General features: G+C 43.7%; 1 protein-coding gene across 1 annotated transcript in view; it reads left to right on the top strand.

Moving 5' to 3' along the window:
• Nucleotides 1-16,617, top strand: part of DMRT1 (doublesex and mab-3 related transcription factor 1) — a gene marked incomplete at both ends in the record, with an annotated part of 110,307 nt that overhangs the window by 24,665 nt on the left and 69,025 nt on the right. Inside the window, one exon of the mRNA XM_080668245.1 lies at nucleotides 14,981-15,264. Coding sequence (XP_080524371.1) covers nucleotides 14,981-15,264 — 284 coding nt within the window. The remainder of the gene's footprint in view (nucleotides 1-14,980; nucleotides 15,265-16,617) is intronic.

Here is a 16,617-nt window from a genome sequence, read left to right as displayed (position 1 = left end):
AGCTCCCGCAGTTGGGACATGGTAGCCGCCATCTTGGTTATCAGCTCCGCTGTGGGCATTGCAGCGCTTGTGTTCCAGTCACCCTTATGTTACTTAGTAACGGCCCCAACAGCGCGGGTAGTGATGCTGGCAGTTCAGATGTGCCACAGAGAAGCCGTAAAGTGTGACTATCGTCAGGTGAATAGTAGCCTATGTCACAACGCTTATGTCACCCACCCCCCTTCATGCCGTCACACGGCGTTGCATCATCGCACATCATCACAGGGAAAGTGAGTACAGTGCAATAACATGAGAGAGGGAGCACAGTCACAGAACTTTTACTGTTGTATATTGTTATAATTGTTCTGTGTGTTTTTTTTGTTAATCCTCACCAGAAATTATTTTTCCCATTGATTTTTAGAGAGAGTGGAAGGGAGGGAGGGAAAGAGAGAGGAGAAAAACATCCATGTAAGAGACGCATGGGTTGGTTGCCTCTCAAACATGCCCCTACCTGGGCCAGAGAATGTACCTGGGTTGCAGGTTCATACCCTTGATGGGGAATAAAACCAGCCACCTTTCCGTGCTTGGTCAACACTCTAACCACTGAGCACACCGGCCAGGGCTAATTATTCTATTTTTTATTAGTTATTGTCACTTTTACTGTGCTTAATATATAAATTAAACTTTATCGTAGGTATGTATGTGTAAGAAAGAATATAGTATATGTAGGGTTCTTGGGGTCTTGGTCCATATCGCCCATGGATAAGGGCTGGTCGACTATGCTGCTAAATAGTTCTTGATACTAGCGACCTTCCTGTGAAATGGCATTTCTGGGAGCATGTTAGATTGCTGGAGATCAAGATGGACAAAATCTGTACAACACAGGTCACTAGTGGAGGAAAATAAAGAGATGTTAGGGGACTGTGACTGTAGTTGTGAAAAGGTGACGGGTTATATGGCTTCTGTGGTGCTGTTTCTTCGTTGCCATGGTAACATTTTAGTTGACAGGCCCAGCTTGGTTCTAGGTAATCATTTCTTTCAGTTATGGTTTGACTTTCTTTTCAGTTAGAATGTTGATTGATATATAGACAGATATATACATCTGTGTGCTTGTATACGTGTATATGCATATATACTAGAGAATCCTATATAATAAAAGCCTGATATGCTAAGGGTCTGGTTGTCTGCTTGTCCATTCAACCAATCAAAGCATAATATGCTAATGATATGCTAAGACCGCTCAACTGCTTGCTATGACGTGCACTGACCACCAGGGAGCAGACAGTCGACCAATTGCTATGACATGCACTGATCACCAGGGGGCAGACGCTCCAATAAGTAGGTTAGCTTGCTGCTGGGGCTGATTGGGACTGAGCAAGATGGGCCGGACATGCCTTGGAGCCCTCCCGCAGTCCCTCCCCCAACCTCCCACATCCCTCCCTGGCCCCGGTTGTGCACCGGTGGGGTCCCTCGGCCTGGCCTGCACCCTTTCGCAATCCAGGACTCCTCAGGGGATGTCGGAGAGCCAGTTTTGGCTCGATCCCACAGGCCAGGCCAAGGGACTCCACTGGTGCAAGAATCCATGCACCAGGCCTCTGGTATGCATAGAAGATATTTGGGTAATCTCGTCCCGCCCTCCCCCCTTTCCCCTTCCCTCTGAGATTCATCAGTCTGTTCCATGGTTCCATGCCTGTGCATTGAGCGTCTGCCCCTGGTGGTCAGTGCGTGTCATAGCTACCAGTTGAATGATCGCTTAGGCTTTTATATATATAGACTAGAGGCCCGTTGCATAAGAGATTCATGCAATAGACCTTCCTTCCCTTGGCTCCCAGCACCAGTTTTCCTCTGGCACCTGGGACCCAGGCCTTAGCTCCAGCTGGAGTCTGCCGCCTTTGCTGCAGACTCCAGCTAGAGTCTGCTTTCTTCGTCTTCGCTGCAGACTCCGGAGTCTGCAGTCTTCGTCTTCACTGCAGCCAGAGTGCCGCTCCTGTAGATCCCTTCGGCCCCCTGCCCTCCCTCTCATAGTAGGCGTCCTGCCCCACCTGGCCACTCCATGCCTGGAGCAGCTGGGCGGCCACCATCTTTGTCCTTCTAATTTGCATATTCCCTCCTGATTGGCTGGTGGGCGTAGCGGAGTGGTGGTTAATTTGCACGTTTCTCTTTTATTAGTGTAGACTAGAGGCCTGCTGCACAGAATTTGTGCACGGGCGGGGGGGGATGGTCCCTCAGCCTGGCCTGCACCCTCTCCAATCTGGGATCCCTCTCACAATCTAGAACCACTGGCTCCTAAGCGCTCACCTGCCTGCCTGTCTGATGCCCCTAACTGCTCTCCTGCCTGTCTGATGCCCCTAACTGCTCCCCTGCTGGCCTGATGGCCCTAACTGCTCTCCCCTCCTTGTCTGATCCCCCTAACTGCCTATCTGCTCTCCCCTCCTGGCCTGATCCCCCTAACTGCCTATCTGCTCTCCCCTCCTGGCCTAAACTCCCTAACTGCCCATCTTCTCTCCCTTCCTCTCTGCGCCTTTTACGGTCCCTGGCGCAGGAGTGCTGAGAGCTCTCCACCGAGGCCCCGCCCCCATCCTGACACCCCCCTCTGGGCTGGGCGGCGTCATGGGCCTGTGCATGCCTTTGCCGGGGGGGCTGCCTCCGTCCTGACACCCCCCTCCGGGCTGGGTGGTGCAGTGGGCCTGTGTGTGCCTCTGCCGGGGGGGGGCACCCCCCCGGGGGGGGGCACCCCCCCGGGGGGGGGCACCCCCGGCGGCAGCCTCATGTCCCGGTGGTGCAAATCCCCACCCCCGTCCCTGCTCACTAGCTCCTGTGTGCACGCAGCCTGTTGAACAGTCGTGACTGGGACACTGTTAGGACTAATTAGCATATAACTTCTTTATATATATAGACTAGAGACCCGGTGCACATATTTGTGCACCTCTGGGGTCCCTTGGCCTGGCCTGTGCCCTCTTGCAATCCGGGTCCCCTAAGGGGATGTCGGAGAGCCAGTTTTGGTCCGATCCCTGCGGGCCCAATCCAGACAGGAAGGAGCCCGATCCTGTGTGTTGAGTGTCTGCCCCCCTGGTGGTCAGTGTGTGTCATAGTGATTGGTTGACCTTATATATCTTCTATAATAATAAAAGCGTAATATTCTAATTAGACCGGACATCCTTCTGGATGATCTTCCGGATGAAGCCGGGGCTCTGAGGGAAGCCCGGGTTCCTGGTGCCAGAGGGAAGCTGGTGCTGGCAGCGGGGGGAAGGAAGGCCTACTAAATTGCACGAATTTCATGCTTCGGGCCTCTAGTATATAGATAAGATATGTGTGTGTCTATATACACATAGCTTAAGTTGGCAGAGCCTTCGGGGCCATACAGCTGCTCTGTGGTTCCCCTTACCTGACTTTGGTAAAAATTACTATTGAAAGAATGGACAAGGTTTTATTTTTAGAATCGACTTCTTTTCATTTCAGAGGAACTTTATTCAAAAGGAAGGAGGGGCAGAAGGGACTTGGCAATGGCACATGAAGGGAGTGCATACACAGGAGATTCTGGTGAGACAGGTTCAGACGCAGGGGCCATTAGTGGCCACACAGACACTAGGTGGTTTCAAACTCTTTCAGACTTTTTTGTGAACCTTATAATAGTTTTGAGGTACATCTTACAACCTCATACCTAAGTGGTGCAGCGGGGTTTCCAAAGGAGGCAGTGGTGAGGAAGACACAGAGATGCCAGTAAATAGTTGAGCATCTCAGCACCCACGTGTACAGCCAGCAATCCCCGTCCCCTTTTCTCTTTTCCTGTAATGATGAAAAGTGAGATAAATGGAAAGTGACACTTTGGGGTGTATCACTAGCTGTCCGTTCTAGAATTAATATTTTAAATGTACATGGAATCCCCAAATCTCATTTTAACCACTGGTTTGAACATAGTTCTTCCACTCAAAAAACACTAAGTGTGGGAGCGGCTATATTGAATTTGAGATTTAATATTTCACCCTTTCCCTATTCCCTTCCCTATCTCCACCTTTTCCTAGTAGCCATCTTTAAAAAGCATGATACAATTAAAGAACCAAATCAAAGAAAAGGGAGTGTAAAGGGCTCCAGATAATTCCCAGTATGGGTTATCAGCTCCCACATAATGGAGGGTTGATTATACTTTATTTTTCCCATTATTGGAGGGGAGGTAAAACTCCACGGAGGTAGGAAAAGTGCACCTGGAAGAATTCTGAAATGTTCCTGACTGGAGAAAAGTGCGCCTATAAAACACGATGTTGGCTTTGGAATATACCATTAAAAGCACGAAAGATCAGAAAAGCTTCCTTCACAAATTTGGTAAGACGGAGCAGTTAGCTGTAACAGTGCAACCCTGGAGGTCACAGACCAAGCTAAGAGAAATAATTATGCATGGTAATGGGCAATTACAGATAATGGCCTTCTGGGGGTGGCAAAAAGTACACAGCCCCACAGTCTAGCCTGGAATGAACATTGAATAGCACATTAACTTTATAGCGAGCTAAAAGTTCAGCCCTGAAACAGCAGCAGTCCCCCAAATAAATAAAATCCCTGGCTTGCTTAAGGGAAGCACCATAGCTGCACTTCTCAAAAGCAGAATTGAATACAAGAGGAGGTGGGGCTGGGGGAGACGGAGTTTGGGGAAGAGAAGAAATGGTCAGCTCTTCTCAACTTGGCTGTATTTCTCTCACTTAAGTAGAGATGGTTCCGGGCGAGGCAGGTACACAGTGAAGAGGTTGTTTACTTTCCTGGCGCCAGGTTTGTGTTTGACGTTCAAAATAGCCCTGTCATCATTGTCTTGTGGGAGAAACAGATTGTTCCCACATTTCCTGATTATGACTTTAGGGAGTGATACCACACTGACTGCACTCAAGGCTACTGTCTGACCTCAGAGAAGGCCAGGAGTGGATAATTCTGCTCCTTCCCAAGTTCATTCGCACCGGGAAGCCACACCAGGTGCAGCCCAGGCCTCCTGCAGTACCCTGAAGATGAACATTTGGAGCAAGGATAACTTTACAGAGTTATTTGGCCGCTCTCTTGCTTGACGGCAGAGAATGTTATCAGTGTATTGTGACCGTGATAATAACAATAGCTAGCATTTATTGAGCACTTACCATGTTTCAGAGCCTTTTCTGCTCTCTATAGTGTAAGTAGCAGCATTTCCCTCATGCACATGTAGATACTGAGGCACAGAAGAATTAAGTAACCGTTTCCAAGGTCATGGGGCAGTAGATTTGAGAGCTGATCAGGCAGTTTGATTTGGGAGCCAGCTTTCTCAGCCTGAGATTCTGCTGCCTGGCATGGTTTGTAGTGGTGGATGTCTTCCTCACTGAAAGAAATGTTCCAGGTTCAAGGATAAAGCCAGAAATCTCAGCTGGGACTTTATTGCTGATTGCTGACAGCTCAGGGAGCTAGCTCAGAATGAGACACTGAACTTCAATTGTTCTGAAATCAGTCCTTCTGGAAAGAGAAGAGCCTATAAGACAGAGGTCCTCAAACTTTTTAGTCAGATGACCCCCTTCACACTCTTAAAAATTATCCAGGACTTCAAAGAGCTTTTGTCTATGTGTTATATCTGTTAATATTTAATGAATTAAAGACTTACGACTCAGAAATTAAAACTGTGTTTATTAATTTCTTTAAAATAGTAAATCCACTACTTGTTAACATAAGTAACATTTTAATGAAAAATAAGTATATTACAAAAATGAGTGAGGAGAGTGGTATTATTTTACATTTTTGCAAATCTCTTTTATGTCTGTCTTAATAGGATACAGCTGGGTTCCCATATCTTCTTCAATCTGTTTTGATTGAAATACATGAAGAAAATTCAGCTTCACATAAGTAAATAGAGAAGGGAGAAAAGAATTTGAATAGCTTTTTCAGATCATTGTGACTATTCTTTGATACTAGGTCAAAACTTGACAAGTAATAATTTTGTAACAGTTATAGTGAGTCCGAGATTATGCTAATGAGATTTTTGTTAAATTAAACTCATTGATCCATCCTGCCCTTTGAATGGATCTTTCATCCATGCATGATTTCATAACCTCATGCTTTGGTCATTTGGAAAATATTAGTTTACTGAGTTATGCATTTTTTTCCAAATGTTGACATGTTTCATCACAAAATATCACTTTATCCCACTCATTAATATATTACTGATCTCATCAAAAGAGTCTTTAAATTGGGAAGCTATCAAGCACATGGTAGCGGTTCTAAGTTTTCCAAAATTCTAATTTTTACTTGAAAGCTCAGATTCATAGAAGTAAATACTGTTTGTTTTTCTTGAAGTGAGAGGCTCACTTTGTTGATTTCAAGAAGATTGTGCCAATACCCAAGTCGCAGTAACCATACTTTTCATCAGTCATTTTTTCAAGTATATGGCATTGTCGATGTCAGAAATGTTTGAACTTGTAGAAAATTTCTGTAAGAGCGTAGTTGAACCAAAACTGACGACGATTGCCAGGAAGCAAGATCTCAGATACATTGGAGAATGACAATTTTGCAGTTTGTTTTTATGCATTTGGATTTAAGGAGGGAATTTAGGATTATATGAAGGTGGGAGAAAGTAAGGTGAAGTTGGATTACAGGATAATTAAAATGCTTATGTGCTCTCTTGAGGGTGGTTATGCTTCTGAAGGGTCTGAAAAGAGGCATTTCAAAAGTGTGTTAACCTAGATGCACAGAAACAATGGACAGGGCCTGTTTAAGGCAAAGATAAACCTAAAGAAATTATATGCCTGGGGCCTAACTCCCACCATGACCTGCCCAGTTAGGAATTTATGATCACTCTTTGTGGCTACTTTCCATAGAACCCCTTTTTTGTCCACTGTGTTCCAATACAAAAAGCAGCAAATTTAGCTCTTCATTTAAATAGTTGCACAAGGGCCCTTTTCAAGACAACTATCACTCTGTGGTGTGCAGCAGAAATATTTGATGAGTGCTTCCCATCTTGTCACACAATCTTAAAAAGACACACTCCAAAGTAGAGATTTGATGAAGTTATTTTTTCTGCTTCACCAGGGCATCTTAAGCAAAGTTAACACAGAATTTTAAAAATATTTTACTTCATAATGATGAGGTGTGCCTATGCATTGTGGTGGAACTGCCTTGATTTGTGCTAAGGCACCAGCTCCCATCATCACTGCATATGTCAACAGTGAAAAAGGCAGATAACATTTTTACGTTAATGTGGAAATACTTTTGATCTTATGGACGCTGGAAAGGGAAGTGTGGACAGGGGACCTCCATTCCCATGTTTGGAACTACTATGGTAAGATGGCATTAAAACACCAACCTCTGATAGGTTTAAAGCAGTTCTCAACCTGCTGGTGTTGGGTTCACCCTGGTGGTTCTGATGCCTGGGTCCCATCCTGTAGAGTTTCTCGTGTGTGTAAAGTGGTCTGAGGTGTGGCCCTGCCCTGAGGAATTTTAGCTCCCACTCCAACCCAGAGCAGCCAGGGGTGAGAGCTGCTGGTTCAGAGGCAGATCCAGTTCCTGGGTGGCCCAGTCCAGCAACAGGATAAGTTACTATTCATGACTTGAAACATAAGACAAGTATCTGGATGAAAACTGCGATATTAAATTGAACTGGTAGAATCTTGACTTGAACAAAAGCCATGTGAAATAATCTGATGCAATGTAATTTGTGTGTGTTTTTTTAATCCCTTCACATTTTTTTAAGACCCCATTTCACTTCAGACCATCATCTGGGACCTGCAGGAGCAAAGACACACATCTGTGATATTATTATTATTATTATTATTATTATTATTATTTAAATAAGAGGTATCTGGTATGGCGATGGTTTGGCCATCCTGGTATTTTATTTTATTTTATTTTATTTTATTTTATTTTATTTTATTTTTAATTGATTTCAGAGAGGATGGGAGAGGGAGAGAGAGAGATAGAAACATCAATGAGAGAGAATCACTGATTAGCTGCCTCTTGCACATTCCCTACTGGGGATGGAGCCTACAACCTGGGCATGTGCCCTGACTGGGAATCGAACCTGTGAGCTCCTGGTTCATAGGCTGATGCTCAACACTGAGCCATGCCGACCGTGCTGTGAGCTTATTATTAAAAGAGTTATCCAAATTATTAAAGCAGAATCCAAATCCCAAACCTAAAGGGGGCTGGCCACGAGCAGACTTAAAATGTGTCCCAGACGCCTCCTGTGTTCAGTACCCTTCATGCCCAAGCACAAACAAGGACCCTGATAAATTAAGCCCCTACACTTTAAGCTGTCCAAATATGGTTGAAAGCATACCTTTACTGTGGAGGCCTAAATATACAGGGGTGGGCAAAAGTAGGTTTACAGCTGTAGTACAAATAAATACTAAAATAATAAATAATAATACAAGAATAAGCTCTGTTTCATGTACTCACACCTGTAACCTACTTTTCCCCACCCCTGTATGTACACAGTCAGGTATGCTCCTAGTTTAAAATTTTCTTAGTGTAAAAGATATTAAAAATCCTCGAGAAGGAATTCTCTGTAAAATTTTTAGAATAGAGTACTTGATGGGGAGGAGATATGTTGGCATCTTCCCTCTCTTCTCTCTCACTCCCCAACTCAAACCTTGCTGCTAGCCTGTTGTGTGGCATTGTCTTATCCAATCTGCTGGGAAGTGTTGACAGCCCCAAACTGTTGCTGGCATCTCGCCAATGATAGGAAATTTTGAACTGGCCTAAAGAGAGAAAACCTCTTTCTTGGCCGTGAGATAGGCTTTCATGGCCACGAGACATTTTCTGGTAAAGTCAGAGAAATGGCATTTTCTCTCTATCTGACTCCCACTGTAGGCTAACAGTTTCCTTGGGTGCCCTGGGGACTTCTGAGGGGGAGGGAGTCACACAGAGCAGGAGCCAGGGAAGGGAGAGCAGAAACCTGTGAGTAAGGCAGGTAGGTGCAGATGTGAATGAGGTAGGGGTGCAGTGCTGTAGCTGCTCCTTAGGGATCCACTTAGCACCCTCATTCTCATTTCACCAGGGACTCTGTCCCCCTGCTCTGCATCCTGTCCTTCTAACTCCCAGACACTTTGTCGATAGAGGTAAGGTCCTAGAGAGCAGGCTTGGTTTTGCTTCTTCTTGGCCTACCCTCCTGGCTCAGCACTTTGGGAGTTGCTACACACAATGGCTGTGATTGTTACTCACTGGGCTTTGCAATGGCCTGGGGCAGCCTGTTTTAAATCTTGGTGAGTTCCCTTGGATTTGCTTTCCCCTCTCTCTATATTTTTTCCATCTTTCTCCTGCTTGGTTTCTTTGATCTAGTCTTACTCAACAATCAATCTGCCTCTCCTTCCCCTCTCGTCCTCCTGCTCCCCCTCCTCCTCCCTCCCTCTTCCCTGCTCTACTCCCCCCCCACCGCCTCCCCCCTCCCCCCCCCCCCCGCCCCCAGATCCCTTTGCTTCCCACATTGACATTTCCCACACCTTTGAACCAAGCCTGTTCCTGGCTTTAAAGGCCAACCAACTTAAGATTGTTTTTTTATGAAAAGCCTAAAAAGAAAAGTGAACCTGACAGATTCTTCTGGGACCAAATTACGTTTTAAAAAATTTCTTGGGAAAAAGGAGAAATAGGTTCTCACATATTCCTTTCCTGTGTACAAGAGTATTGTTAGTGAGCCGGCATCAGCAGAACTTGCACTTTGAAAGTTGGGCTTAATCCTGCCCTCCCTTCCACACAGTTTTATGTTCCCCATAGCCTTGGTCAGTCTTTCCTTCTGTGTGTTTGTTTCAGAATCTGCCCTTACAGCTAAGCTCTGTAGCGTCCAAGGTGCCGGACAGGTTGTCTTGCACACAGTAGGTGCTCAGTAAATTTATTGCATTGACCGTGAAATGTTTCTCCGGCCAGGAGAGGTGACAGGTGTGGCGATATCATCATAGTCACCAGTTAGTGGTGTGAATAGTAGGCACACTGCTGCCTCATTATCAGGGCTCTCTCAGTAATGGCTCTGCTTTAATTCAGAAAAGCAATCCATTTCCTGGGTCAGGATGGCAAGCTTTCTTTCTTAGATTTGTGAGTGCTGAGAGAGCCCAGGTGTCAGCTCATGCAACAGCTTCCCCCCCCCCCCCCATCCCCCATGTGTCTCCCTCTAGGCTCTCTTGTAGGGGAAGAGTCCTAAAGCCTCACACTGGATTTCTCAGTGTTTCTAAGTCTAGGAGATGCCAGGAGCTGACTCATCTGGAGGCAGGGTTGCCCTGCAGAGGAGCATGCTGAAAGCAGGGAGCTGAGGAAATGAAGCTTTCTTGTTCCAGTGAGGGTGCACCCTACTGTCATCCTCGAAAGTCTGTGACATGCCATCATCAAATGATATAGTCTTTTTCTCAAGACCTTTTTCTTTGAGTGAAAAAAGAATTGGGAAGATGACTTGTACTTTTTCTGTGCCCTCCTAGCATTCAGCACAACTTGTTAGTTGATGGCAGATAATTCTGATATCTCAGATTTAGTGGGGAACAATTTTTCCTGATTGGTGACTCTTAAAACTAGAAGCTAAGTGGAAAGGCACCATGCGAGAGTATGGATTACAAAGACAAATAAAATGTGGTATACATAAATTAATTGTTTACATGAGATCATTGTGAATCACAAATAGTGTTACCATTGTAAATTGTAAATTTTGGTTTTATATGTAATCTTTCATATTGGAAACTATGGGGTTTGGTGTTGTTATTGAAAGGGGGAGAGTATGGCTCCTGGTTTGAATGTAAAGGATTCAAAGTGCAACAACTCCAGGAATCTTGACACTACAGAAGAGTGGGGGACAGGGGGGGGGGGAAGCCTTCACATACCTTAAAATGAATTACTGGTTAACTACTATTAATATGCCATGGGCCCAGAGACCAGCATATAACACTGCAAGATCAATAAGGGTATTTATCATGTGTGGCTATATTGATCTCTCATGAAGGAGTGAGTCATATTTCACGCTGCATACGTTAGCATGAAAAAAGTAGCAGAGCAATTAGGAAGCCTTACCAAAGAACTGAACTCTGGAATGCAAGGTAAATGTATGGAACCACAAATATGAGCATTGAAATAAGACGTGATCGAGTCTGCAAGCATCATCTCTGCAAACGTCTCTACTGCAAATGCTGTTGGTCGCTTCTGTAGGTACATGCTTCTCCAGTTCCTTTCCTAGCTGTGGGATCCAGTCCTGCCGATCTTTGTTCCAGATAGCACAAATGAAGACTACACCGAATATACAGCAACACTTAAAACTTCTAACTTCATACTTTCTTTGGCATCCTGGCAGGTACTGATAGTTCCTGCAAGGGACCACTGGTTAAGAGGGCTACTACATTCTCTTGGGAACAATGCTGTTGTGCTTCCTATGATTAATATTGTTAAGTGCTAACCTTGGCCAGTTTTTATTTTAGAAAAATAAAGAGTGAGATTCAGATTATAGTCAATAATATTGTATTAACTTTGTACAGTGACAGATAGTTATTAGACTTATTGTGGTGATCACATTGTAATGTATATAAATGTCTAATCACTGTATTATACACCTGAAACTAATATAATATTGTACCAGTATATCCACTACAATTTTAAAAAAAGAATTTTTTTTTGGTTAATCCTCATCTGAGGATATATTTCCATTGATTTTTAGAGAGAGTGGAAGGGAGGGGGAGAGACAGAGAGAGAAACATGACACATCAATCGGTTGCCTCCCCGCACACACCCCAGTGGCCGGGGATGGAGCCTGTAACTGAACCTGGAACCCTTCAGTCTGAGTGCCAACACTCTATCCACTGAGCCAAACCAGATGTTTTCTGTGGTCTTTATACTTAGTCATACGGACTATGCAGGTAAAATATCCCTGTCACAGTGTGCATTAGGCATGGCGTTGGGCAAGAGAAAGTAGTCACAGTGAGGGGCCTGGTACGGATGGTGATTCAGGTCAGATTTATAGAACTAGCTGTGAGTTTTTACTGTGTTTTTTTCTGTGATCTAGAAAATGGTTAATATGCTATTAAGAGTTTATACATGGGCCCTGGCCTGGTTGCTCTGGATGGAGCATCATTCTGTACAGTAAAAGGTCGTGGATTTAATTCCCAGTCAAGGCACATACCTAGGTTTGGGGTTCTATTCCAGATTGGGGCATGTACTAAAGAAAAAAAAAAGGAGTTTGTATGTGGAAAACCACTTTCTGATGCTATACATATTTCAAATTTTGTATGGTTAGTTTATGTATTTTGTGGCTTATGAGTTGGAAATCTTACTTTCTGATTTATCTCAAATTAATAGTGACACTTACCCTCACTTACCAGCTTTGATGACATCCAATGTTGAAGAGATGCCTCTAGTTACTGTTTTGGGAATTTGCTATAGCAGAGGTTGGAGAGATGGCTGTGCACTGATTGTCCTGAGAATTTCTTTCCATTAGCTTCTTATACTGCCTACATATCCCAAACCTCTATATATTAAAAATGAACAACATCTTACTAGTCTCTGGGAGCTTCTATTTTTTAAATCACATTTATTTTGACATCAGGCTACTTGAAAAACCATCATTTATTGATCTCTTTTGCAACTATTTACCACCTGGTGGCCAGCAGTGTGCTAGGCACAGGGGTGCAAAGGTGAGCTAACAGGCATGGTGCCTCTTGCTGCATCTTCCATTCTGGTGAGACAGAAGCACCATCACTCTGTTTCTTCATTGCTCACTTGCTCCTCGCCCTCTTGCTCCTTCTACGCTAAAAACCTAACCCTCTGTTGGTCTTTTTCAGAACTACTTTTGCTTGAACTCTTAGCAGCAGTGGACAGGTCAGCCTTCTTCCTCCACAATCCATGTCAACTTTGGCCTCTGTGACATTGCATTTCTCCTCAGTTCTCCCTGACTTTAGCCTTGACTCTCCTTTCAGAACATGCTTTTCTGTAACAGCTCCCTCCTGCTCTCCCCAGAGGCAGCCAGCATGGCCCAGTGGTGGCTCCTGCATCTCAGCCTTTCCCATGAGTGCAGGTGTCAAGTTCCTCACTCTCACCCATTGCTCCCACTTGTGTGTCCCTCTGGCACCTTGATTAAACAGAACTTACCACCTCCCTCTCCTCTGCCACGTCCAGGCTTCCCATTCTCCCTGACATCGGCTTTGCATTTCTTTGCCTTATCCTGCAACTTAATTTCTGACGTCCCATCTGTCCTCCCGTTCTATTGAGTTTTGTCTCCTTCATGTCCCTGGCCCAGGTCCCCTCTCTTATATTTGAGGCTTCTAGGTCTCTCCCTGACTACTGCAGTGGCTCCCTAGTGGCTCTCCCAGCCTCTGGTCTCCCTTCCCTTGCCTTACAAATTGCCATCAGATAAATCACCCCCACCCACAGCTCCCGCTTGCTCCCTCTCCACTCCTTGCTCAGAAATCCTCAGTGGTTCTTGCCACACCGTGACGAGAGGCCAGCCAGAAAATTGGACGGAGGCTTTCCCTCACCTTACACCAGTCTACCTGTCAGACTGGACCTCTCCTTCCCTTTTGCACTGAGTTCTTCATCTTCTGTTCATCAACCCCAAATTTGCCTTCCACTTTCCTGCTTCCTTTTCTTTGTCCCTACAGCCCTTTTCTCATTTTTTAAAACCTATTTTCTGCTTCTCTTTTAAAGTGCAACTCAGATGCAGTTTTTCTTTTTTCCCCCATTTAAATTTTTAAATTTTATTTATTTTTATTTTTTTAATTACAGTTTACATTCAGTATTATTCTTTATTAGTTTCAGATGTATAGCAAAGTGGTTAGAAAATCATGTACTTTACAGAGTGGTCTTCCCGCTGCTTCAAGTACTCACCTGGCCCCAAATTTATCTCGATTATTGACTGCATTCCCTATGCTGTAATTTACATCTCGGTGGCTATTCTATAACTATCAGTTTGTACTGATTAATCCCTTCACATTTTTCACCCAGCCCTAACCCTTCTCCCCTCTGATAGCTGTCAATCTGTTCTCTGTATCTGTGAGTCTGTTTCTATTTTGATTGCTTGTTTTGTTCATTCAATTACACATATAAATATTTGTCTTTCTCTGTTGGACTTATATAACTTAGCATAATACCCTTCGGATGCAGTTTTTTTCCTGAGAAGGTCTCTGTAATTCCTTTCTAGGCTGCAAGTCATTTTTACAGCCTTTGAATTTTTGTGAAAGTTTGTGGGTGTTTCTGTATGATAATCCTTGTTATTATTTGTAATCCTATCATGTATTTCCTCCTAGATTGCAGACTCCTATTGGGTAGGAGCATCCTGACACCTTGCAGCATTTTCAGGCATCTGGACCAACTCTTTGAACATAGGAGTCCCTTTAGTTGTTTATTGGAATTGACACAGAGTGTAGACCCACAACTGGCAAACTCTATAGCCCATAGGCCCAATATCTGTTTGTGAATAAAGTTTTATTGCAACAACCTGTCTGTTCCGCAACTGAATGCCCACAAAGCTTAAAATAGTTACTAACTGACCTTTTACAGAAGAAGTTTGCCTATTCCTGGTCTAAATCATTGTCCAGACTTCTGAAGGATAGGGTATCAGCTGTGGAAAGGAAGTGAAGGAAACAATGTTTGCTTAAACTTTTAACTTTTTGCTTTGACTTTCTGACATATCTATGTGGCCACCATAGTTAGGGCACTGGGATTCTTTTTTTATTACCTTGTTTAAAATGAAGTATAATTACTTTTGTTTTAATAATGTTGTAGACAGCCAAGTTAACTAGATTTTATCTCTAATTTTTTGACATTAGGATAAAAAGTTACTGGTCAGGCTTTATCTAATTAAAATGACCCTTAAAATGCGTTTTGTATTCTTAGTAAAAGTAATCTGCAAGAATCTGTCATCTGCACCACCAGAATTATGTCAACCCGGGGAACCCTCCTTTATTTTGGCTGCATGTTCAGGTGCCTTTTTCTTCAGCTCTGAGATCTGAGGAGGATGGCTATGCATTGCCAAGGCTTAGAGGTCAAGTTTTGTGAACTTCCAGATTAATACCGTGTTGCTTTTTTCTTTTTTTCTTTTTCTTTCTAGATGGACGTATGGTCATCCAGGATATTCCTGCTGTCACCAGCAGAGGGCACGTGGAGAACGCACCTGACCTGGTTTCAGACTCCGCCTACTACAGCAGCTTTTATCAGCCATCTCTGTTTCCGTACTACAACAATCTGTACAACTACCCACAGTACCCCATGGCTTTGACTGCTGATTCCCCTTCTGGGGACATGGGAAACCCTCTTGGGGGATCCCCAGTGAAGAACAGCCTTCGGAGCCTCCCAGCACCTTATGTGCCTGGTCAGACAGGAAACCAGTGGCAGGTAAGATTTTACCCAGAGAGTGAACTGGATATGTGAAAACCACACACACACACAGACACACACATACCCCTTCTCATATGTAGATGCACATTATACAAAAGATGTAAAGAATTTTTCTCTCTACACAGAAGATTATTTAACCTCAGACATTGTCTGCAAGGAACTGTAAAGAAATATGCATATATTTGTGTGTCTTTTAATTTTACTTTTCTCATTTTCTAATGTCATTTTGCATAAATACCCACTTGGCCATAGTCAGATTCAAAAGTAGCTTACTATATTATGGCCCACCTTCTCCTGCCTTGCCCCCATTTTCTTTGAGCAGCATAGGAAATGTTGGGTGCAGTCTTCTGGATGGCAGTAATCTTCCTGATGAATTTTACCCTGGGAGTGAGAAGTGTCAAAATCTGTATGAATGTTTGAATGGAAGAAAGGTAAGAAAAGGAATTAGGTCACTGCTGTGCTGGGCCAATGTGGGTGTTTTTATTTTTATTTATTTTTATTTTTTTTATTTTTTATTTTTTTAAATATATTTTATTGATATTTTACAGAGAGAGGAAGGGAGAGGGATAGAGAGCTAGAAACATCGATGAGAGAGAAACATCGATCAGCTGCCTCCTGCACACCTCCCACTGGGGATGTGCCCGCAACCAAGGTACATGCCCTTGACCGGAATCGAACCCGGGACCCTTCGGTCCGCAGGCCGACGCTCTATCCACTGAGCCAAACCGGTTTCGGCCAATGTGGGTGTTTTTAGGTGGGAATAGAGGTCAGTCTTTCATACTCTGAAATATTTAAAATAGTGTGCAATTTAAAAATATTGTGCAATCAAGAGCTTTTTAATATTTGGGGAAAAACAAAGCGTTTTCATTATCAGGGAAGGAGCATTTATCAGAGCTGTTCTTTTTCCTCAGTTTTGACCATTCCACTGAAAGCATTTTCAGGTGGTATTACCACATGGTGGGAATGTGTATAAACATGAGCTCTTGGACTCAACACCTCCAAGCCCCCTCTAGATGTAAGCTGTTATGATTGCGTGATAAATGTTCTCATTTTGGATGCATTTACTGTATGTAAACTTTCTCAGCTGGGCATGGATTCCGAGACAATGCAACTTACATTTAGGTGTTTAGGGCAAATCTTTGACCTTCTTATGTGAACTTTTTAAAAATGTGAGTTGAATTTTTTTGAGCAACTCTGTTTTTCTTTTTTTAGTTATTGGGAAATTGTTAATATTCAAGTCACCCCACTTTTTGAATTCTCTCACTATTCCTAGGGATCTGACTTTTTTGGCATATTAATATGTCAGTTTTAATACCTTTTATTTTTAGAATCATACTTTTTAGAAAGGGA

The sequence above is a fragment of the Plecotus auritus genome (genome assembly GCF_963455305.1).
Source record: "Plecotus auritus genome assembly, chromosome: 5".
NCBI lineage: Eukaryota > Metazoa > Chordata > Mammalia > Chiroptera > Vespertilionidae > Plecotus > Plecotus auritus.
The sequence above is the reverse complement of the archived record's forward strand: the minus strand, read 5'-3'. Positions and strand labels throughout refer to the sequence as shown.